Source organism: Podarcis melisellensis (assembly GCF_964234715.1).
Source record: "Podarcis melisellensis genome assembly, chromosome: 7".
Lineage (NCBI taxonomy): Eukaryota > Metazoa > Chordata > Lepidosauria > Squamata > Lacertidae > Podarcis > Podarcis melisellensis.
The window spans coordinates 30057938-30081899 of record NC_138539.1 but is presented as its reverse complement, the minus strand read 5'-3'; the positions used below and the strand labels follow the sequence as shown (position 1 = coordinate 30081899).

The 23962-nt window shown below is 42.3% G+C and overlaps 1 protein-coding gene across 1 annotated transcript in view; it reads left to right on the top strand.

Moving 5' to 3' along the window:
- The window catches only part of PKIA (cAMP-dependent protein kinase inhibitor alpha), a 38014-nt gene extending 17958 nt beyond the window's left edge, over positions 1–20056 (top strand). The window contains exons 3-4 of the mRNA XM_081919925.1: positions 14599–14776; positions 18021–20056. Coding sequence (XP_081776051.1) covers positions 14626–14776; positions 18021–18100 — 231 coding nt within the window. The 5' untranslated portion in view covers positions 14599–14625 and the 3' untranslated portion in view covers positions 18101–20056. The remainder of the gene's footprint in view (positions 1–14598; positions 14777–18020) is intronic.
- The last annotated feature ends 3906 nt before the right edge of the window (positions 20057–23962 follow it).

The window sequence follows — 23962 nt, the reverse complement described above, 5'->3', positions numbered from 1 at the left end:
AAGTTTGGGAAAGCAACCAGCCTTTACTTTAGTGCATACTGGCAGAGCAGGACTTTCTCTCTGTCCTCTCCCCACCATGTGCCCCTGCACCCTTCTCAGATCTGCCCCAGAGGGTCTGGAGAATCCCTGGGAAAGCGTACAAGGGGAGGGGAGATCATTTTGTTGGCTTGAAGAAATGTTTGCACTGGTGGAACAATCCCCTTAGTGTTACATTGAACACAACCCAATGTAATTCCTTTAAACTTTGGCCTTTAGTTTTTACAGGAAAGCAGATATAATATTTGTCCCATTCCCCCAGCCTGCCTCCCCCCCCAATACACACACACACAGAGAGAGAGAGAGAGAGAAACATTCCCACATCATGCTGTTCATGTGCTGTTGAACTCATGTAGAGCTTAATGTATATATTTCGGCTTGAATGGTACCCAGTTGTACAAACGCCAATTAATTCAGCAGTTGGATTTGCTGCCCTTTAAAAAGTTACATATACGTGGGCTTGTTTGTGTCACCCTTTTCCTTTTCTGAATGGGAGCCACTTCAAACAAAGCTGCTCTTCAAATAGTTCTGTAGTGAGGAAGTAGCATGTGTGCCAAGCAAGGTCCCATTCAGCTGTCAGTATCTCTCTTGCAATAGAAAAGCTTTTATGATGGGCATGTGTGTGTGTTTTCCCTTCTCCTTTCCTTTTGGTGCAAGACAGAAACGATATACTCCATGAGTAAATTAATATATGAAATATACTCTAGAAGTAAATGTGTGAAATATAATGCACGTGTAAATTAATATGTGGAATACAGTTAATATTGCTCATAATTCACCCTAATGGTTGATTACTCTTTGCAGACTGATTTTTATACATGTTTACTCAAGAGAGTCCGTGTGTTTCAGTGGTTAGAAAGTTCGACTTGGACCTTGCATATCAGGGTTCAAATCTCCACTCAGCCATGAAGCTCACTGGGTGACCTTGGACCTCTCACCTTAACCTACCTTTCAGGGTTGTTGTGAGGATAAAATGGGGTGAGGGGAGAACCACGTAAGCTGAGCTACTTAAATGAAAGGTGAGATATAAATGTAATGATAAAGTGGGGGGGAAGGTCACACTGATTTCAGTGGGGCTCTCAGCCAAGATTTGCATCCTCTTGTTTGCTTGCAGCTAAATGGTGTTATATGTGCATGAGATATGAATCAATAGGCCTGCTTTGGTAGTTCCTGTGAATACCACAGAGAATGTTCCTGGATATAATTGTGCTTAATCACACACTTGACCACACAGCGCTGTGAGAGCTCAGCAGTGTTTGCTGTTGGAAACATTCAAGTGAAGAGGGAGAATTGATTTTCCTGCAGCTTTTGAATGCTGTGGCCCTGCCATACATTTTTCAGTAGGCTAATGCAGAAACACAGAAAGGAGCATAGTTGAGCTGCCTCGGACCACTGGTATGTCTGGCTCAGTATTGGCTAGAACTGACTAGAAGTAGCCTTTCAAAGGTTAAGACATGGGCAACTCCTAATCCTTCCTACAGATGCTGCAGATTGAACCTGGAGACTTTTGCATGCAAGTCATGTACTCTGCCATTCAGCTACAGCCCCTTTCTGCATCACTGCAATGTGGGACAACAGAAGGGACAGGTGTCTCAGTATATCAAGGCAAATGTTACAAAGTGAGTTCAGTTGCATTGGAGGTGTAGCTCTGGCCGGCAGCCATGATTATGGAGGGCCAATCACTTGCGGCAGTGCATGGACGTATTTGGGTTGCAAATGAAGCAGCCCCTAACTATCCTTACAGGGCACATTCTAACGTCTATATAAGAACTGCCAGATCCTCTTATAGATGTAGCAAACAGTCTCCTTCAGTGCTTCATGCGCCTGATCAAAGTGGAAGTGCAGAAGTGGGTCTAGTAGCATTTCAGATCCCCCTAAAGCGAGAACCTTTGAAAGTGTATAAACAGACTTGCCTTATTTGAATGGAACCCTGCCCACCTCCCGGTAGCTCAATGATAACTGAGTTCTGAAAGTAGATTAGCATGGTGGGCTTTCTTGGCCTTGTCCCAAACACGACCAGACAGTGAGGATGAACGACTGGATTTTCAGTTCTTTATTGGCAAAGCATTCAGTTCATCCGCTGCTAACGTACAAGAATACAACAACACTGCCCCTCTAACTAGCTGCCTAGGCACCTGCAACTATGCTGGTAGCTTCTGTTTTGATGGTAGATGTTTATACACCCACCATGCCTTTTAATCCAGGCAAGCAAGGGCCATTTCAGCCAGGCAACAGCCCACAAAGAGGGTATGGAGCAGGTCTGATGTGGCCTGAAGGGGGCCAGATAGAGCGAGCTACATTTGGCTCTTGAGAATGAGGTTCTCTATCCCTGGTGTAGACCATATGGAGCTTAGGTGGCCCAGTGCTCTGATTCATCAGGCAGCTTCCTATGTTCTCATGCTGCCCAATACTCAGTACTTCCAGATGAGTGACATGTGCATTACAATATTAACAACTTCCATGTGGTCCACAATGCTGTCAGGAGCATGCTTCTTCCTGAGAGCCAATGATCTTTTACTCGTAGCCTCTAAATGGGAACATACAGTCAGTCATCCATCTTGGCAGCCAAAGTCCAGGGCTGGAGGAAGGGAAGAAAAGGCCTGTCTTGGCATGCTTGCCAGAGCTCCAACAGCTGCCCTAACACTGTGCTATTCTTTCCATCTAGCAGAAGTTCCATCTTAACTGCCAGGACTTAGAAAGTAGCTCAATACAGGGACCTTTTTGACGGCAACCCAAAAAAGCAAAAGAGCCCGATGTAGCAGATGGGCAGGAATACAATATCTAGCATCAGCAGCAGGTTGTGAAGACATTGGCTGTTAATTTGCAACACCATGTTGTATCTGCATTATTTATTTTGAGCCTCTGACAGTGGAAGGCTAAAAATGTTCTGCACATATGAAATCGGTTTCAGGTTGATCGGTTGCGGAGTGGCATAGAGGCCAATGGGTATATCGAGCAACAAGATAAAACACTGGGGGGGGGCACTTCTGACAAGTAGTTAGTCATATGGGAGCATGAAATAAACTCTGCATGGAAGTGTCATTAGAGAAGCTGATTTGCTTCATTTTTGCCATGCTGAAATCATCCCAGAGAAAAAGATGTATTCTGACTTTCTACTCCATGCCCACGCTTAGATATATTACCTAAATAGTACAGACACGTGCTGATTTTGATATTCCTTTTACGCCCTGGAAATTTGAGCTAGGTGTCTCTTAATAAAGCATTGTATCCATCCTCACAAAGCTATAGGAAGGAACTGGTCAGCAGTGTGGGGGAATTCCTGGTGATTCCATGTACCTTCCCTCATCGGCTCTGGAGCAGATTTAGGAGTATGTGGGAGGAAGGGGAATAAACAGAAATTTCCTCCCTCCCCTGTTCTGTTGGCAGATTCCTTCCGTCAGGGGACAGAAAACATGGGATACCACCCATAATTCCCAAGATTCTTGGGATGTTGCAATAGTTAAGCTGTTATAAATTCTATATATAAGTTTGCAGTATGTTGAGTCACTTGCCGGAAGATAGGATGACATAATTAGGCTAAGACCAGCTGCCTTCAGTTTTTGCCTGTGTTTTTCAACTGGTACACATATATTTTCAGATGGACACCATCTGTGTCCATCACTGTGGTGGGAACTTTAATGATCCGTGTAATAATGAAGCAGTAAACTTACTTCTGCTGGAAACAGACCTAAACAGGCTGATGAAATAATAATTGTCTTAACTAGGCTGTGTAGTTGCATAACAGCAGAAGCGGAGAGGCTTAGACTTTACCCTAGCTGGTGGAAAAAAAACAAAACAAAATCCCACTGTCTTCAGTTATAATAGAATGTCCAGGATACAGTTGTGTAGATAAGTGACAAGCAAGCTGTTTGTTCTAAAGACAAATGTTCAAGTGAGGCATAAGCCTCTCTGAGCAGGTATTCTTTATGTATTTCTTCTATCTGTACACACAGAATAAGAGGAAGCTGTCTTATGCTGAATTGGACCATTTGTCCATCTAGCTCTGACTGGCAGCTATTCTCTTTTTTATCATTTTTATTGATTTTCCAATAAAAAACATCCAATCAAATATCCAATCATAATGCTTCAATTAAAATAAAGTCTCTAGGACTTTAGTCAAATTTGTTTTTCCTGCCCTGTCAGGAGATGTTGGGGATAGAACCTGCGATCTTCTGCATGCAAGGCAGATATTCTGCTTCTGGACTTAGGCTCTTCTCCCAATCAGCTTAGGCAACCCTTTGCTGGAGTGCTGCTGAAAACTATCCTGGTGGTGGTGGTCCTCCTCCATACACCTGCTTTTTTGTGTTTCCCAATTGCAAGTGGGGCTAGTTGCAGCAAGTGGGTAAAATGCCATTAGGGGTGGGTGTAGCTTGCCTTCAGGAGATCCTAGGCTCAATCCCTGACATCTTTTATTTCAGAAGTTCAGGTATCAAGGAATCTGGTAGACCCTGGACAGGCACTGCACGTCCCAGTAGACAACACCAATAACAAACTTAGTCGGTGTCTGAGGTGCTACTCGAAGGAATTTTTTTATTTGGTATAAGATGTCTTCCTATGGAATCAAAAGTGGTTCTTTCCGCTTTCTCAGAAAGCCCCACTTATTATGTGTGTGTTCTTTTATCTACTGCCATAAGTTTTCTAGTATAGAAAAAGTGCTGCCCCACACTTAAAAAGGACAGCACTGGTCATGATTTTAAAAGTCTAACGACCTGTGAATCCAGAGGATTGCTGAGCTGTTAAGCTAGTTTCACAAATGTCGCCACTTTTATTAGTGCCTCATTATGAAATGTCTGCTTGCCCTCCAAATAAGTCAAATCCTCTATGTGTTTATAGTTTTGCTTTGTTTTTGTTTTTTAGTAGCGGGCAACCAATGACTCCTGGTTAAGAAGGCTTCTGATATCTGTTGCCTGCAGGCATTGTCCATGGGAGGAGTAATATTTAGAGTGTTGCTCCTCAGGACTTTCTTGAAGAATTGGGTCCTGGCTTATCTGATGGTGGTGAGAAAGGAGTTGTCCTCTTGCTGGTGGCATGGAATGAGAAATTGGGAGGTACACAGCTTAGCTGTCACTAATGTCCTCATCATGCATTAATGGACCAGGTTCATTGATTTTATTTGGCAATGATGGGAATTCCTTTATGTTGATGCCATGGGGAGATGTTGCTGATACTGGGCTAGATGGACCATTTGGTGTGACAGCTCTTTTATAAGCTCAGACAGCATCCAGTCTAGCAGAACGAATATGACCTATATTCCATCGCAAGGCCTGAAGCAGCGAGCCAAGTAGGATGGTTGTGCTAATTTCAACAACAAAATGGGTGGCCCAGATAGGTTCCATGTTTTAATATGTTTATTTAGCAAACAGAGCTTCATCTATGCCCTTGCCCTCCATGCCCATGAAACTGTATCTCCCTCAAATGATCTCTCAGAAGCTTCAATAAAAAGGAATCTTTTTGACAGCTGTGCAGTCATAATGGGTTTCATTGATTTTTAGTGAATGAAGTTTTGGATGACAGTTTAGTTGCACATCTGGTTTAATCCTGTTATCTTCCTAAATAACAAAGATTGCAGCAATGCAAATGAAAATAGTAGAAAGTGCTGCATTTATGGCTTCATTTGTGCGCAACAGATGCACAACAGCACTACCTGGGATAGCTCAGTTGGTAAAGCATGAGACTGTTAATCTCAGGGTCGTGGGTTTGAGCCCCAAGTTGGATGAAAGATTCTTGCATTGTAGTGGTTTGGAATAGATTACCTTTGTGGCCCCTTCCAACTCTATAATTCTAAGGCTCTCTTCCTCTGTTCTTCTTTCCAAGGTACTCTATTATAATTATGATCATCAGTCTGTACACTCCCTTAGTTTATATGTCATGCCATTGAGTCTTTTGTGTATGTTTTGGTTTGTTTCTGGCTATTTGGGTTTTCCCCCCACTTTGCCCAGGGCCCTTTTCTAATTAATATATTCTAATTATTCTTCCTGTTAAGATCTTCCCTTTGTGTATGTGTGGTGCTGTTTTCAGTTCAGCTCTGTGAGCAGATTCAAATTAAAATGGAGCAAATCATCAGACTTGGGAGTTCTTTCAATTATATAATTTCCTGCCTAAGATGATATTAAAAAATAATACATGAAAAATGATTAACCACTCTGTTTATTTTCTTTTTTAAATTTTAAACCAATGAGAAATAAACACAATTCAATTCATTCTAAAACTTGGTTGTTCATATGCCATTTTAGGACCAAGCAAATTAAATGAAAGCTACAGTGGGCATTCCTTGACTGTCAGCTGTTTCATTCCTTAAAGAGGAATCTTCTATATAAGGTGCATAAGCCCTTTGTTAGGGCTATGACAGTTACCATAAAGCTCTTAGGGGTATTATTCAGCTGATAGATCACGCATACCTGCTGAATCATTTTGCATTTCATATTGAAGAGGCGGCAGAGATTCCCACCCCCCACCCCCCACCCCCAGAAAAATGCCGTAGGTTCTGAAACATTATTAGAGGATAATATCATTACTGTGCACATCCTCTGTTAATTTCCTGAGTACTTCCTCCATGTGAATTTATTTTGTCTCATATAAAACAGTATCCAGTATCACGCACGCACACACAACCTTGCTTAAAGGTATATTCACACTCCTTGCTTAAAACCCTATTTTGTCACTAATCATTAATTTTTTTTGCCACTGCTGATGGGTCATCTGCAGAAGGCTTCAGTTTTGTAATCCTTTGAAAGCCTCCAACAGAGAGCTGGGAAGGAAAATAGCTTGGAAATGATGGGTTCAGGAACAGTTTGATAACACAGAAAGGCAGGGGTAGGGAGCTGTGTTTGGGCTACCATTTCCATGATTCCTGACCACCCACCATGCTAGTTGGGGATCATTGGTTTAACAACACTTCACATGTTAAACCAACACATTGGTTTAACAACCTGTCACAGGTTCCCCATCCTAGCAAAAGGGTGGGATGGAGGAGAAACAAGGTCTTTTCTTGCATTTACTAGGTCTCTTGACATACGTTAATTGAGGAGCCAATCCTATGCACATTTACCAGGGAGCAAACCCGCTGGGCATAGTAAGACTTGAGTCAGAGGACTGGGCTGTAAAATGCATAACCATTGCCTGTCTGCTTTGCTTTAACCACAGTGGTACCTCGGGTTAAGTACTTAATTCGTTCTGGAGGTCCGTTCTTAACCTGAAACTGTTCTTAACCTGAAGCACCACTTTAGCTAATGGCGCCTCCCGCTGCTGCCGCGCCGCCAGAGCACGATTTCTGTTCTCATCCTGAAGCAAAGTTCTTAACCCGAGGTACTATTTCTGGGTTAGCAGAGTCAGTAACCTGAAGCGTATGTAACCTGAAGCGTATGTAACCTGAAGCGTATGTAACCCTAGGTACCACTGTATTTCCATTCAACGTTGTCTGATTTAATCACTTAAGGATAGATATAGTCGTGTGCTGGATTGAAATTAATACCTCTATGTTTGAAAACCTCTACATAAAATGCAAATAATGTAGGGAAGAGCTCTACAGCCTCCTGTATCTTCATCCTTGATTTTATTTGAAACTGCCTTATATTCTGTTGATCCAACTAGTGTCATATTGTTTACTCTTGACAAAAGTGCTCCAGAGCCTTGGGGTAGATCAAGGTCTTTCCCACTCCTGCTTTTTAATTGTTTGTTTATATCCCTTAAGGCAGGGGTCAGCAAACCTTTTCAGCAGGGGGCCAGTCCACTGTCCCTCAGACCTTGTGGGGGACCGGACTATATTTTGAAAAGGAAAAAAAAGAACAAATTCCTATGCCCCACAAATAACCCAGAGATGCATTTTAAATAAAAGCACACATTCTGCTCATGTAAAAACATGCTGATTCCCAGACCGTCCGTAAGCTGGATTTAGAAGGCGATTGGGCAGGATCCGGCCCCCGAGCCTTAGTTTGCTTACCCATGTCTTAAGGTAAAAGAGGTGTGTATATCCATGCAAATTAACTGTGAAAGATCCCAGGTCCTGTTCCATGTCCATTTTTCACTTATGGCCTTGCCATCTAGGCAGTGTGTCTCACTGATTCCCCCTCTATCTCCGACTCTGGATTGCTGATTTGGGAGAGAGAAATAAATCCACAAAACAAACCTCTAAGTCTGGTCCAGAATACAGTATTGCATGTCATTTTAACATACATATGCAGAACAAGACAACATGTGTAAATACACTGCAAAGTTTTGATGCAGTGTCTTTGTGTGCATAACGATAGTATATAGTATGTGGCTTACCCAAATCTGACTTTTTTCATGTGACCACTTAAAGTGATAACTCATGCTTGCTTTGTCACTGAAACATGTATATTGTTTGACAGGTACATTCATTGAGCTCTATCTGGGGCAGCTGACAGGGGACATCAAGGCAACCAAACCTTCATATGCATGTAGTAATTGAAATTACTTGTATCAGAAGCGTAGTTCTGAAAATCAGCTTGTTTGGAAAGTGTGTGTTAGTATGACCTGGGTCATATTAAAGAACTAAATTGTCTTTCCACATTCTCACTAGGGTCTACTTCATATTTCTACAGGGATGCTCTCTGGAAATACTTGGAAAGCTGTTTCCTTAATGGTTCTGTTTCAAGCTTACACTGTTCAATTTCAGCTCTTTATTGCTGCTTTGAAAGCTCCTGATGTAAGAATACTTGCCATAAAGAAGCACCGATATCTGAAAATGCATCTGTTTCCTTTTGCAGATGTCATGATATCTCAGCTGGGACCAGTAAGAATGGACAAATGTTTAGTGTGTTGCACTAAAGCAAGAATTGATATACAGAATCCTTTCTTATCTGTACAGCAGGTCCCACCAGGTTCTATTTCAATAAAAGGAGAAGTGGTGATCCAAGTCAGATGATAGCAACTGCTATTTTTAAAAGAGATTGAGTAAGAAGTCAAATGATGTACCTGCTGGATCATAGTGTTGATTACTGAACCAACTCGCTGACTTTCAAGTCCTTGGGTTGTGTGGTTTATTTTCCTCGAATTTCAAGCCAACTCCAGCAAATGAACATGTTTGTTCTTTCTTTTAAATAAGTAAATACGTTCTGCAATTTAAATGTTCAGTACAAATTAGCTGGCATGTCATGGCTCTCGCCCAAATCTGCAATTTGAAGGTCTATAAAGTTTCAGTGACCCATGTTTGGCCAAGGCTCTGTTTGGGGTGGGGCATGTGATGGAGGAATTGGTCTTATAGCTGGTAGAGGCTCACCTGAATCTCGGGCAGAAGTATTTCACAAATTTACTATGTGATCCTTTTAATGACAGGAACTGAAGCTGGGATCTTATACATATGAACCATGTGCTCTGTGTTCCCTCCCCAGCTTGGGTCATGAAAGACATGGTATTGTACAAATTAAAGGAGTTGTGGCATTTCTAATGCTTAAACATGTTTTAGCGTACAGTATTTCCAACACAACCACAATCTTCCAAGTGCAAAGTGTTCATAATAAAATGTCTGCATGTTCTGGCAGGCAAGCTTTATTTCTAGTTGTCCAAACTCTTAAAGCATGTTGTTTGGAGTTTGAGACAGCCTAAGTTAGGTAAGCATAAAGGTAGAAGCAACAGCACAATTATCTATATGTCGACTCAGAGATAAGTCCCACTGAGCTCTGTGGGTCTTTCTTCCAGGAATATGGACATGGGGTTGCAGTTGAAGAAATCTCATGAATTTATAAAAGACTTGTATCTTTTTATTATATTTAAATTACATTAGTCTCCTCACACGATAATTACGTATGAGGCTTTTAGGAAACCCTAGGCAATTCACTTATTGTAAATGGTTTGTTTTTCTATGGGGAAAATGTTTTAAAATCTAGGATTTCCAGCTAATGCAGTTACATGAAAAATTAAATGTGTTTTTATGGGATCTTCATAGATCTTAAAGGCTTTCTGTTTCCTTAGAGAAAATGAAAAATTCTAGTGAGAGGACTTGTTTCCTGTTTTTCTTTCCAGGTACTGGGCCATATTTATCTATACAGAGTGTCCTCTGCTCTTTCTTTGGTGCTTCTTGGAAATGTAGACTATGATCCGAAAGAAGCAGAAACAACATGGCATAGGGCACCCCAAACAAAGCATACACCTTGGTTTCTAGATCTGTCAAGTTAAAGACTGAGCTGAGATTTGAACTAAGAGTTTCCCAGATCCTGCTATTAGCCGCTGTATTACACGGGTTCTCTCCTTGGGTAGAACTAAAATGAAGTAGTCACTTTAACTATGGAATTTCCTAAGAGGGGACAGTGTGCCCACCAGTACCTCCATGATGTCCATGCAGATGTCTCCATAAGTATCCCCACAATCTATCAAGCAGAAGAGAGTGTTTCTTCTTCCTGTTCATTTCCTGCTTAACATCCAAGATATCTATTTTTAGGATCCATCCTATTCTTCTAATGATAATGTGTTTTAACTGGTTTTATTTATGTATTTTTACATTGTTGTAAAACCCACCCACCCTGGGACCTTATGATGATGCAGATTTATGGCAGGTACATCTAAATCATCATCCTAAAACACAGACAGCAGTGCATCCATTAACGCAAGCATCCCCCAACCTTCAGCCATCCAGATGTTTTGGACTACAATTCCCATCATCCCTGACCACTGGTCCTGTAAGCTAGTGATCATGGGTGTTGTAGGCCAAAACATCTGGAGGGCCACAGGTTGGAGATGCCTGCATCAACAAAACAGTATAATCATTAGTATAATAAAAAGGGCAAAGTTCAGAAAATAGTCTTACTAATTCTGCCATCCGCCATATACAAGTGACTCTTTAGCTTAATTGACTAAATATGCCATAATGCCATCATTATCAGTTGTCCAGCAAACTTACTGCAATCAGGAGAGCAAGATGCAATTTTATGTGGTGCATGAGAACAGGCTTTGTAATAAGCTTTTTGCATTAACAGATTGCTGTAAGTCAGCAGCCTGGCAGGGAATAATTAGTGAACAACATTGGAGTGATGTGAAATTAGCACCAAGAGCCCAGTTATCATTTGTTTTTGAGGAGTGGCTTGCTGCAGCTGGTCTTTTGCCCAATTACTCAGAGGCTTTGCACATGAGTCTTGGAAACCATCCCTGGATAAAGGGATCAGACAAATATCAAATGGTAAATATGTTTACATGGAAGGAAGGATCAAAGTATGAAATTTTGATACAGGAAATTGCCTGATCATCGAATCCAAAGCAATTGTTCCTACAGTGTCAGCCCAACTTTGTTTGACTTGCATTTTGTTTATTTGCAAAAGCTTTTCTCTTTCACTGCTAGTTTATTTATTTTTTAAGTAGGATAAACAGAGCATTAAGTTCTCATTTACCATTGTGTCTACCTTCTAGTGAGATGGCAGTCTGCTATGGAACCTTTGAAAAATCTTTCCTCCTCCTTGTCCCTCTCTCTGCCACCTTACACCTGTTATGTCCTTTCACAGTCAAATTATCTGCAGTATTTTTATTATTAATATTATTATTAATATAATGTTTGTTAGTCACTTTATTTTGCCCAGGGCAACCCAAAGTGGCTTACAGCCAAACAAATAGACAACAAACCCCATATAGATACATTAAAACCAAGAGGAAAGAGAAATAGAAACAGGGAGCCACTGCAGGAAAGGGCCTGCCACACATATACTGCAGATACAGTACAGTGGTACCTTGGGTTACATACGCCTCAGGTTACATACGCTTCAGGTTACAGACTCTGCTAACCCAGAAATATTACCTTGGGTTAATAACTTTGCTTCAAGATGAGAACAGAAATCGTGTGGCGGCGGCAGCGGGAGGCCCCCTTAGGTAAAGTGGTAAAGGTAAAGGTACCCCTGCCCGTACAGGCCAGTCGTGTCCGACTCTAGGGTTGTGTGCCCATCTCACTTAAGAGGCCGGGGGCCAGCGCTGTCCGGAGACACTTCCGGGTCACGTGGCCAGCGTGACGAAGCTGCTCTGGCGAGCCAGCACCAGCGCAGCACACGGAAACGCCATTTACCTTCCCGCTATAAAGCGGTGCCTATTTATCTACTTGCACTTAGGCGTGCTTTCGAACTGCTTGGTGGGCAGGAGCTGGGACCGAAGGATGGGAGCTCACCCTGCCGCGGGGATTCGAACCGCTGACCACGCGATCGGCAAGCCCTAGGCGCTGAGGTTTTACCCACAGCGCCACCCGCGTCCCAATAGGTAAAGTGGTACCTCAGGTTAAAAACAGTTTCAGGTTAAGAACGGACCTCCAGAACGAATTAAGTTCTTAACCCGAGGTATCACTATATTGGGTAGAAGCTTTGAACAGCTTCAGGGTGCCACTCAAATTCCTCTCCTCTCCAGCTGCCAGTCAAAGCCTCAATGAATAATTCCAGTGGGACAGAGGGCAGTTTCCCCTGTCCCTTCTAGGAAGCTTTTGTGCACTGGCTCCAAACAACATAGTTTTTCCCAGTGCTGTATTGGCCTTGCCTGCTTGACCTATGAAACTGATAGCTGTCTAAGTCAGTGGTGTGGAAACACAGGCCCTGGGCCCCAAATGTAGACCTACTTGACCCTCAGGACACTCTCCTCAGGCTACACTCTTCACAGGCCTGGCTTTCCCCCCTCCACAAGCCTTTTGTATTTTTTGCCCTGCACCATATTTTAAACTGGTGTTTTAGGGAGGCTTCCTATTGCTGTAAGTGAATTGCAGCCACACCAGTTCATCTGCCCTTTTTCTTTCTCTTTAATAATGGCTATCCATGTAGGATGCCCCATTGGGTGAGTTCAATGGGGTTCAGTGGTTCAATTGAGACATTACTTCTTTATTGGATCAGATGTGCTTTCCCCGCTTTTTCTGTGCTCCCTTAGCTTCCTAGGATGCTGTAGGCAGGGATGGGGAAGAGTGGTCTTCCAGTAGTTGCTGGACTCCAACTCCATTGTCTCTTGCTGGGAAAGCTGGCTGGGGGTACTGGGAGTTGCTATCCAACAATATATGGAAGGCTGCAGGTTCCCCACCCCTGCTGAAAGATGCATTCGGGTGATGGAGGGAAAGGGTTATCGGGGAGATCAGCAAGGGTCTACCTCCTCCCTGTCACCTAGATTTTAAAACTTTGCAGAGGACAGCATACCACTCCTTTCCCATAAGAGGGGGTTGTAGTTTTCCCAAGGGCCACCATGCCTTTCATCATGGTTATTTATCCTCATCCCAAATGACACTATCTAGGCCCAAGGCAGTCTGGGAAGGGGGAACAAAATGGTGGCTGGAGACACCAAAGAAGAACAACTTTGCCAGCTTGGTTATGGCCATTGCCACTTCTATAGGCAGCAGCAAAGAAGTAAAAAGAAAGGCCCGCTACCACCTTGCTAGCTCTTTCTATCAATAGCCCAAAGGTGATGAATTTAAGCACACATTAGTATGATAGCACCAAATAATCAGGGTATCATTTTACCTCGGCCCTAGAATGAGGTCTTTTAGCTATATGTGTTACCGAGATGTGAGGGAAACTAGAAATAACAAGTTTATTGAGAAACGTTTTCTCTGCAGGTGTGTTTGTGTAGTTTTGTTTTAATGAATTTTTGAGCTTCATGTTAGATCTTGTTTACAGCATTAACGTTAGTGTGTCATTGTTTGGGCTGATGGCCCTGCCGCATGCCATTCTCGGAAGTTCTGTCGGTGTGAAGCCCTGTGTGGATAAGCTGCTCAGAGACATTTGATATGGCTATATTTAGCCCGTATAAAATGTTGTACCTAATCCCCTTCCGCCAGCTTCTCAAATAACTGTTCACTTGGCTCCAGGAAGGCTCATGTAACTATTTGTCTCTTGTCTGATCGAAAGGAAGACTGGGGGCCGGCGGGGGGCGGGGGGAAGAGACACACAAGTAAAGAGGCTAAAAATAGGCAAATGCCTGTTGTTAGCAGGCTTATTTTAGGTGTATGATTCCGTTTGAAAGCAGGAAAGACATGGAGGGTGAGGGGGCTAGGATAGCGATGGACGTGAATCATTATTTCAGATCTCCTCATTGAACCATGAATTTGGAATTGATATAAAGCAGTCTTCCTCAACCTGGAGCCCTCCAACAGACTCCAACCAATGTTCCCTTCTTTCTAGTTGAGAAACTCAGGCTAGTCAGATAAACCAGACACTCTGGCTAGACAATATTGTGCCTTCCAGATGTTGTGCAACTGCAGAAGCAGCTGATGCAGCACCAGTCTAATGTGCTTTGGCTGACCCATTAGCAAATGATGGACAGCCATGGCATTTTTCACCAGCTGAAGTTTCTAAACCATTTTTGATGATGTTAATTAATAGATGAACATGATTTTTAGATCAGCTTATTTTAACCTGGTGCCCTTCAGCTCCCACTACCCTTGAGCTTTGGCCATTCTAGCTGGCGCTGACAGGATCTGGTGTTCAACAAAACCTGAAGGGACACAGGTTAGCTGTCCCTTCCCCAAAGCCTTCCATGATACAAGGTGTGAAATTGTCTTACCAGTTGTACAAATCATCTAAAGATTCCATATTTGTCTCCTTGCTTCATGCCCTCCTATTATCCCTAATGTAGCTTTTGGTTTTCTTTGTTTTTTCTTAGGTACTGCTATGTGGATACTGATTAGCAATGACTGATGTGGAATCTACATATGCAGATTTCATTGCTTCTGGGAGAACCGGGAGAAGAAATGCCCTTCACGATATCCTTGTGTCCTCTGCAAGTGGAAATTCTAGTGAACTATCCTTGAAGTTATCAGAACTTGATATAAACAAAACTGGTAAGTACTAATCTGAAAGGTTAAGAGAAAAATCATTAATAAGTCTGCAAGGGACATCATTTATGGAAACAACATCCTGGACTTTAATGGCTTTTCACATTTATTGTTATTAATTTATTTACTTTTTAAAAAAAAGTCTTACCTGCTCTCTTCACCATAAGGTTCCAAAGCAGGCTACAAAAATTTAAAATTCAGTATTAAAAATTAGTCTTTAGCTAATTTTTGTATATGAGGGCATTCTATGTACTTCTATCTAGTGCAAGGCCATAGCTGAATAGTAGACTAGTCATGAAATATGTTGCTGTATAAAAAGGACAACATCTCCTCTGCTTTTTTGAGTTAGTGCAGGCTACCACAACCCACCTACAATATGCTAACTTCCCCCTTCAAAAACAGATGGATTGTCATTTCGCCTTTTAGGTGGCTGGTTAGTTTTGGCCAAGCTGGTGGGCCTATATTAGAGAAATGTATAAAAATGTGCTTTGAGGAGTCCAATTGATAACCCTGGGTTACCAGCTAAGACTAAACCCACACCATCCATTTAAAACACTATTATACCACTTCAAACAGTATACCCATGTACAGCTTGCTAAGAGTTCTGGGGAGACCCCTATTCCTTTCACAGATCCTACAGTTCCCAAACAACTCTCAGCACTCATTACAAATTACATTTCCCAGCATTCTTTGGGGAAGCCATGTCTATTAAAGTTGTATACTAGTACTTTAAATGTATGGTGCAGTTGTGGCCTAACGCATCCTATCAGTGCAAGGATTTCTGTCTGTGATTTCCTTCCTCTCCTCTCTCCTCTCTTGCTCTCTCCAGATCTGCTCTGGAGGGTTGGTAGAACCCCCAGAACAGATTTCGGGGACACACAGGAGGAGGGGTGGAGTTGCATTGCACAAGCAGATTCCCTTGCACTGATGGAAGGAGTTAGTCGGATACCACTCAGTCTTTCCAGATTCTACGAAGGAAGTTCTCTTCCCCCACCCCAATATCTCCACAATGTACATGAGCTCTGTGATATGGACAAATTTTCATGGTGTTAATAAGAACCACTTAAGTCAATCTGCTCGGCACAGGATTGGGGAAACTGTTGCTGTGCAGAATGTCATTGAGTGTTCTCATTGCTTACCAATGGCCATGTTGGCTTGAGCTGATGGGAGACGGTCTCCAACAACACCTTAGCAACTCAGAACCATCTACCATGAAGCTAACATACCCCAAGAAATCCTACCTGCAGAGCAATGATTTGCGTTTCTGGAAATTTTTGCATTGGAAATTTGCAACAGAATTTCCTTTTAGTTTTCAATTTCCTGATACCCTAGAGAGCGATCCAATTTGGCATGTTTATTTTGCTTGTATTTAGCAAACACAGCTAAAAACTGTGAAACTGCCAAGCTTGCCTAATACTGTATTTGCAGTTGGCATCCACTGATTGCTGCTAATGAACTTATGAAACAGATTTTCCTTTTTACATTTTCCATCCACATCACTGCAGCAGAGCAGCCTTGTAATTACAGTGGGGACAATACTTGTTGGGTCCTGGGTTTATTTGCCCACTTGCTCCATGGTGACTCTCTAGGTAGGAAGGCATGTACAGAGAGCAAAGGGCAAACACCTTCCCTTTCATGGCATTCTCGCATGCCTCTGTAAGGTTTCTATACGCTTAGGTACCATAAAAAGGAATGCAGAGGTGTGAGACAACCCTCCCCGCTCTCAAGGGACAGAGCTGCAGCAGGGAATAGAAGGACATTTTATTTCTATCTATTTCCCATGTGTGGGGGTGCGAATATTGGCTGTGTAACTCTGTCTGAAAAAAATTGTTTCTATTGAACTGACACAAGTTATGACAGCTCTACCTAAGCATGGAATTTCTTGGTGTAATAAAGGTTGTATGGGAGGTGACTGAAACCACCTCCCAGTTCCTGGGAACAGCTTGCGAAGAGATCCACTAGTGAATATTTGCAGAGTGGTTGGAATGTGAGCGCAAAAGAGAATTCGTCCCTCCTATGGGATTCCATTTGCCATAACATAAATGCCATGTTCTTAATTTTTCTGAATGGTACTGGAAAAAAGCCAAGGGTTTTCCCATCACTCCTTTGATGCCAGGGTGGTGTAGTGGTTAAGAGTGGTGGACTCGTAATCTGGTGAACCGGGTTTGCGTCTCCGCTCCTCCACATGCAGCTGCTGGGTGACCTTGGGCTAGTCACACTTCTCTGAAGTCTCTCAGCCCCACTCACCTCACAGAGTGTTTGTTGTGGGGGAGGAAGGGAAAGGAGAATGTTAGCCGCTTTGAGACTCCTTCGGGTAGTGATAAAGCGGGATATCAAATCCAAACTACTACTACTACTACTACTACTACTACTACTACTCTTCTTCTTCTTCTTCTTCTTCTTTTAAATAATAATAATTCTAGCAGCTAAATACAATAAGCTGGATGGCACACACAGTTGCATGAGTGTATGGACCTAACATGACATAATGCTTACGTCTCAAGCAATGTACATCCAAGTGTGAAATACATCACGCATTTCTATATACCCCCAGAACTTCCATTCTTCTTTATGTACTCTAAATTAGCTAGTTACCAGGCACATTTCTAAAACTAATTGACTATTAAAGAAGCCAAACCAAACACCCATCCATGTCTTTCAGTGCCATGGAATTTGCAGGCTTAAACTAGATTAGTCTGGAGCATGGGTAGGCAAACAAAGGCCTGGGGGCCGGATCTGGCCCAATCGCCTTCTAAATCCAGCCTGCGGACGGTTCTACATGAGTAGAATGTGTCGTTTTATTTAAAATTCATCTCTGGGTTATTTGTGGGGCATAGGAATTTGTTCATTCCCCTCCCCCCTAAAAAAAATATAGTCTGGCCCCCCACAAGGTCTGAGGGACAGTGGACCGGCCCCCTGCTGAAAAAGTTTGTTGACCCCCTGGCTGGAGGGTAGGACCCGTACCAACGACTTCAAGTTACAAGAAAGGAGATTCCAGCTAAACATCAGGAAGAACTTTGACAGCAAGAGCAGTTCAACAGTGGAACGGACTCCCTCAGGAGGTTGTGGATTCCCCTTCCTCGGAGGTTTTTAAGCAGAGGTTGGGTGGCTATCTGTCATGGATGCTTTAGCTGAGATTCCTGCATTGCAAGGGGTTGGACTAGATTACCCTTGGAGGATCCCGTCCAACTCTGTGACTATGTGGTCTGGATGCTATTTCACCACTGCTTAACTTTTTTTTTTCTTGCAGAAGGGGAAGGAGATGCACAGAGAAATCCCACTGAGCAAACTGGGGAAGCCCAGGGGGAAACAACAAAGCAAGAAAGTTGACATCCTACTTTGACCGACAGCCACAACTGTGGGATGTTTTCAAATCGCAAAAGCCTATTGGGAAAAAGGTATTTTGTGAGCAAGCTGATTGAACAAAAAATGAAAATGGATGCGCCTTGTTACTGGGAGCTGCCCGGTCCAATGCTGAAAGGGGCAAAGGAGGCTGTAGCAGCAGACAGAACTTTCTCTACCTCTGTTAGCAATGGTTGAGACTTGGTTGCTCATCTCGAGACTCTCTCAACATGGATCTCACCACAAATGACCACTTGATGAAATGCTCGTAGGAAGTAGAGCAAACTACATCGTGTAGCAAACGGCCCTCAACTCACCAGAGGCTTGAATTGCATTGTATGACAATGGCTCCAGTGATCTTCAGAGGTTGTCTGACCTTCAGAGGGTGTTCACCTATTAAAATCACCTGTCAAGGAAGCACCGTTGGTTTGTTTTTTTAAGAACTCTGCTTCTGTGTTTTCAGCTCTATTACTTACAATGTTTTATATTGTACAGTTTAGATGCGCCACACTGCCCCTTCTCAAAATGCTTATGAAGGCAACTTCTGTGACTGTGATTTTTTTCTACCACTTGTTTTAAAAGGGCTAGGGTTTTATTTTCGCATAGTGTGGTGGGTGTGCACATGATAAGATTATCAAATCAGCTGCTAATCTGATGAAACTGCATTCTTTCATTTATAAGAACATACAGTGTAATTAACGTATAGTCTGGTGTGTCTTGTTGTTTTCTCAGTACAGTTCGGTCACTTTGCTTGTAGATGGTTGGAAATCCAAGATTCAGACAGAATCTTTTATTTAATCTCATCCCTTAGGGAACTGGCCTTTTCCACTAAAAAGCCAAAAACAAACAAACATGATGTTAGTGCTGAGGTTTTAAGAGCAAACGTATCAGTACAACTTTTTTTTTAAAAGGAGAAATAATATGTTCGGAGCTGATGAAACAGAAACCCCAGAAAGTTGCTGAATACTTGTGTCCTGAAATGAAACATAAATTTATTGTAGTGTTTAGAGCTGGGGTCACCTTTTCTCTCAGCAGCTGAGATTGGAGTTAAACATGAATATTCCTGTGGCAATCAAGTGGAGCAGCAATCACAAGTCCCCCTTCCCATCCCAATTTGTTTTCTTCATTTTTATTTTTAAGTGATGTCCTGTTTTCTTCTTGTTTCAGATATTATGCACTTTTTAAAAATGTTTATAAACTTTACTAAAGGACTAGTGTAATTTTGCTTTCTAGTAAATTTGAACGTTGGTTAATGAAACAACCTTTACTGTTGTGGCCACGGCTGTTTCTACAATATATACATATTGTGGTTAGTTGTCACTTAGAGGTTTTTTTGTGTGTGAGATGTGTAAACTCTCTAATCAGTATTGAGTTCAGTAATTAGTGTTGAATAAATAACAAACCCAGCAGTATGTTTATGGCTCGTTAGCACAGTTTGCTCCTGCTTCACCTCTAGTTTATTTAGAAGGTCCTTTCCTTGATGCTTAACTAGCTATCAGACTCCTATTTTAATTGAAGAACAATCCACTTATGGTTGAGGTTTGACTTTAAACATGCACAACCTAATTAGAAATGTGGTTTCCATTCTGGTGACCTTCTCTTATGTTTCATTTCATCTTTACCGTCACATATGCATACATTTTTAAATAAGAACACTAATTGTATTAGACAGAGATCAATAAAAGTGACAAGTCTGATACACAAGTTTGGTTTCTAGGAAAGCTTCCATGATGCATATTTGACATGCATGTGTAAAGTAGGTAGAAGAGAGATCTTAGTCCACTGGCCAATTTTTTTGGAAAAACAATTCACTGCCTGCTGGTTGCTGAGATTTTTTGCCAGGAATGCTTGACTGGGCACTTATATTTTTTAAGGAAATGTGCATTGTTGGGATCACTCAAGACAGATTAATTTACACCAACTATTAAAGAGAACTTGAGTCTATAGAGTATGTGTGTATATTAAATTTATAAGCAAATCACAGAGATTCTAAGGTGTGGGAGCTGTGGACAATAGTGGCATGGGAGATACGGAAGGAAGAAACAACACATTCAGGCTGAGAGGTTCCTGCCCAGTAGACCTCATGTTTCTCAAAAGGCGGCAGGGGAGAAGGAGCAGTGGGCAACTTAAGAAAATCCAAGAGGTAGGATTGGTTTGACAGGAAGGGAAACAACTGAGGTTGGTATACAATTTTGAGTATCTTTGAGCAACAGATTAAAGGAGTATGGAGTCCCAATAGCATGAGTTAGACATGGGTGAGAGATTAAAGTCTCTCAGACTAGTCTGGCTATACAGACCAGGGATGCAAGTATAGGTCTCAGGCATCACACACCATTCTGAGTTCCTTCCTCTCTGTCATCTGTTAAGTCTCTCTCTTTCTAGTTCTCTCTGCAGTCTTCAAAACTCTGCAATCAGAAGACACACACAGAGAGAGAGAGAGGCTCCTATGGGCAACATTTTGAGCAGCAGGAAGTTCTACAGCATGTTGTTGGGCTGCAACTTCCATCAGCACGGCCAATAGGGATAATACCAGTTGTAGTCCAACAACCGCCAGAGAGCCACAGGTGTGCCATCTCTGGTTTACCAGTTGCTTTGAGTTGATTGCTCTGCCAACCTCATTTGATTTGCTCCAGAAGCATTTCCACAATTGTTTGTAAAGCAAAAGAAAAGGTGGGCAAAAGTGAGCAAGAAGAGCCTGATATAAAGGGATTTGCTCAACAGATGCACATTTTCTCAGTCTACACCTGCAAACATAGTGGATGACTTCTCTAGAGATGCAGAAAGTAGAACCAGCTGATATGGTAACTATTTGCTCTGAATATAGCATGGGTGGCAAAATTGCAACTCTCCATGTACCGGAGAATATAGGAAATTTGAGTGGAGACATACAAAGTAGTCTTACAGAATTTTAGCATATTGTATGGGTGAACTCTCACTGGAGAACATAAGAAAACCCTGCTGGATCAGGCCAATAGCCCATCTATTCCAGAATCCTGTTCTCATATTGGCCAACCAGATGCCCATTAGAAGCCTGCAAGCTGAAGCATTCTGCGCACCTACAATTTCCAGCTACTGTTTTTCTGAGGCATACTATGTCTGACAGTGGAGGTAGAACATGGTCATCATGGAACTCAACCATTGCTTGGACTCCCAAGTTCTTGCAAACTTGATACTATTTCTACCCAACCCCATTCCCTGTTTTCAGCTGTGAAGTTTAATGAATAGGCAAGTGGAAACAAAAACAGATGGAGAAATAGAAAATGTTTCAATATATTTTCCTTTTCTATTTCATAGACGCTAATTGATCCAACTGTCTCACTTGCAAACACTGTTCCAGGAAAACATAACAACAGTTGCACACAAAAAAACACACAGACTTTCTAGACAGGCCATTTAGTGTTATGAATAGTCCTTGTTCAGAGGAGCTTCAGCTTGGCCTTCAGGGAAATACACTAAGCCCCGTAGCTGGAATAAGGTAGATCTACCATATAATCTGATGGACCTGTACTCATAAGTAGCTCCAACTATTGCCATTGGGATTTACTTATACAATAGAAACAAATGTGTCACTTCTCAGGAATGTTGTAAAGTAAGTATAATACACACCATTTCATGGCAGCAAGTTATATTTATTTAAGATGTTTATATTCAGCTACTGTAACCAGAGAGCCCTCAGGCTATTTGCATTCAGAAACAAACAAACAAACAAAAACAATGCCCAAAATATGCAAGGGTGGTGTGCATGTGGTTTTCTTTCCACTAGAGATTTATCCAACCCTCTGTAGCCTTCCTGGCTGCTTGTGCTGCTTAATCTAGAAAAAATCCACCAGGAGAAGTTACTTCATGATGTCTTACTCTGGGTTTTGACTGAAGCACAGGCACCTGGGAAGGCAGCTGAGTGCAGACCACTGTTGAGATTATTTGTTACAATAGAAGAAAGGACACAGATTTCCCTGGGCCACCTCAGAAGTTCGGTAAGCGCATTGAACATCCCCCATTCCGCCTTGAGAGTGTCAGATTTTGTTCCCCTGCCCTTTGATTATTTTAAAAAACTTACTTTTTTCAATAAATAGTACACAGCAGCCACATTCAAATAAGCATGTGAGTAACAATAAAAAACAACACAACACTATGTCAGGTTGCTCACTATGTACACATATCAGCATACAGAAAGATCTTGGCACAGAAGTCAGTGCTACAGGACAAAGATGAGACCAACTGTTGATGCAAAGAGTGTCTTGGTATCTCCGTAGCCATAGGCCTTCCACTGATCCAGTTCAGACAGGCTTTGTGCCAGCCTGAAGCTGTCAGTAATTTTTTCTTTCCTGATAGAGCTATATTCCAAATGTTGCTGTACCAGCTTTCTGGACGATAGTCACATGACTTACTCCAGCTATTGTCGTGTGTGGCTACTAAAAGCTGAGTCATCAAATCTTGGAACCCTGGAAGGCAGCGAGAAGAGCTAGCAAAGGTGATTTAGGATCCTGATGGGCAGCAATTCCCAGTAAGATAAAAAGAAAAAAGCCAAATTCAGCACCATAGGGACAGGGCCACCACATATGCATTCAAGAACCCCATTTGCTGCATGCCCTGCCCTCCAACAACTGGGAGACAGATTACTATTAATACATCTTAGGACAACAAGAGTTAATATGTCAGCAGCACATAACGTTTACCCTTTGATAATTTTCTAATGCGGTTTCTTTTTTCATTCATTGATGGAGAATGGTAAAAATAAAGGAGACGTTTGTGGCTCAGCATTAGCAGAGGTGCTCCAGAGAACGTGCTGTTATGGGCTGGCTTTGAAAGGCAATGTGCAGAGGCAACTCCCCTAGAGACTGTTTATTCGTGTCAAGGCCCATTTCCTTGTTTCATCATGAAGCCCCATGTCGACAACAGAAGGCGCTGCCTACCACAATCCACAGAAGCTTCTCCAGGGTGGTTACCGAGTCCTCAGAGGCCTTCTGAGCTTAATGAGCATTGTGTTATTATTAACATGTTGATTTTGTGAAGGCCCTCCCTTCCTGAACAAAGCTTTTCTTCATAGAATAAACACTGCAGTATACACACTGGTTGCTCTTTACACGCCTCATTTGTCGTTCTGTCCAACCGCAGCTAAGGGCTACACAACATATGGCATTGATTGCATGTAAGCCCTTAAAAGAAAAGAAACTACCCACTGCAGGGAAGGGGGTAGGCGAACAGGAGTTTCTCTGCATTGGCTAATAAGGTGGGGGTTTGGGGCTGGGGCTGTAGTGGGGGAGGGAAAATAGTTAACCTTCTCTTCTGCTTCCTCCTGCTTCTCCTACTCCTAGGGCAGCAATCTCCATTTTTTGAAATGTGCCTGTTAATTGCTCACATGCAGTGAAGTTCCAATCTATTCAGGCTATATCTCAGCCTTTCCCCACCTGATACCCTCCAGGTGTTTGGGGCTACAATTCACATCATCCATGGCCATTGGTCAAGCTGACTAGGGCTGGTGGTCTTTGGGAATCCAAAACAGCTGTAGATCACCAAGAAAGGAGAGAGCCGCTTAACTTGTTCCAATCTAGAGCTCTCCGTGAGTTTTGGTATTTAAAGGTATACTGTGATCACTACAAGGAAGGACTTGTCTTTCTGAAAGGGTCCTTCTGTAATACATACAACTGTACAAATAATGAAAATATACCCTCCATTAACGAAACTTCACATTTCGCTTGATTGACTCGAAACAATTTGCATCCCATTGTTCACTGCAGTGCTATAGTGCCTTTTACTTTCATGATTAATAATAGAATCACAGAATTGTTAAGGGACCTTGAGGGTCATCCAATCCAACCCCTTGCAGTGCAGTAATCTCAGCGAGAGAAT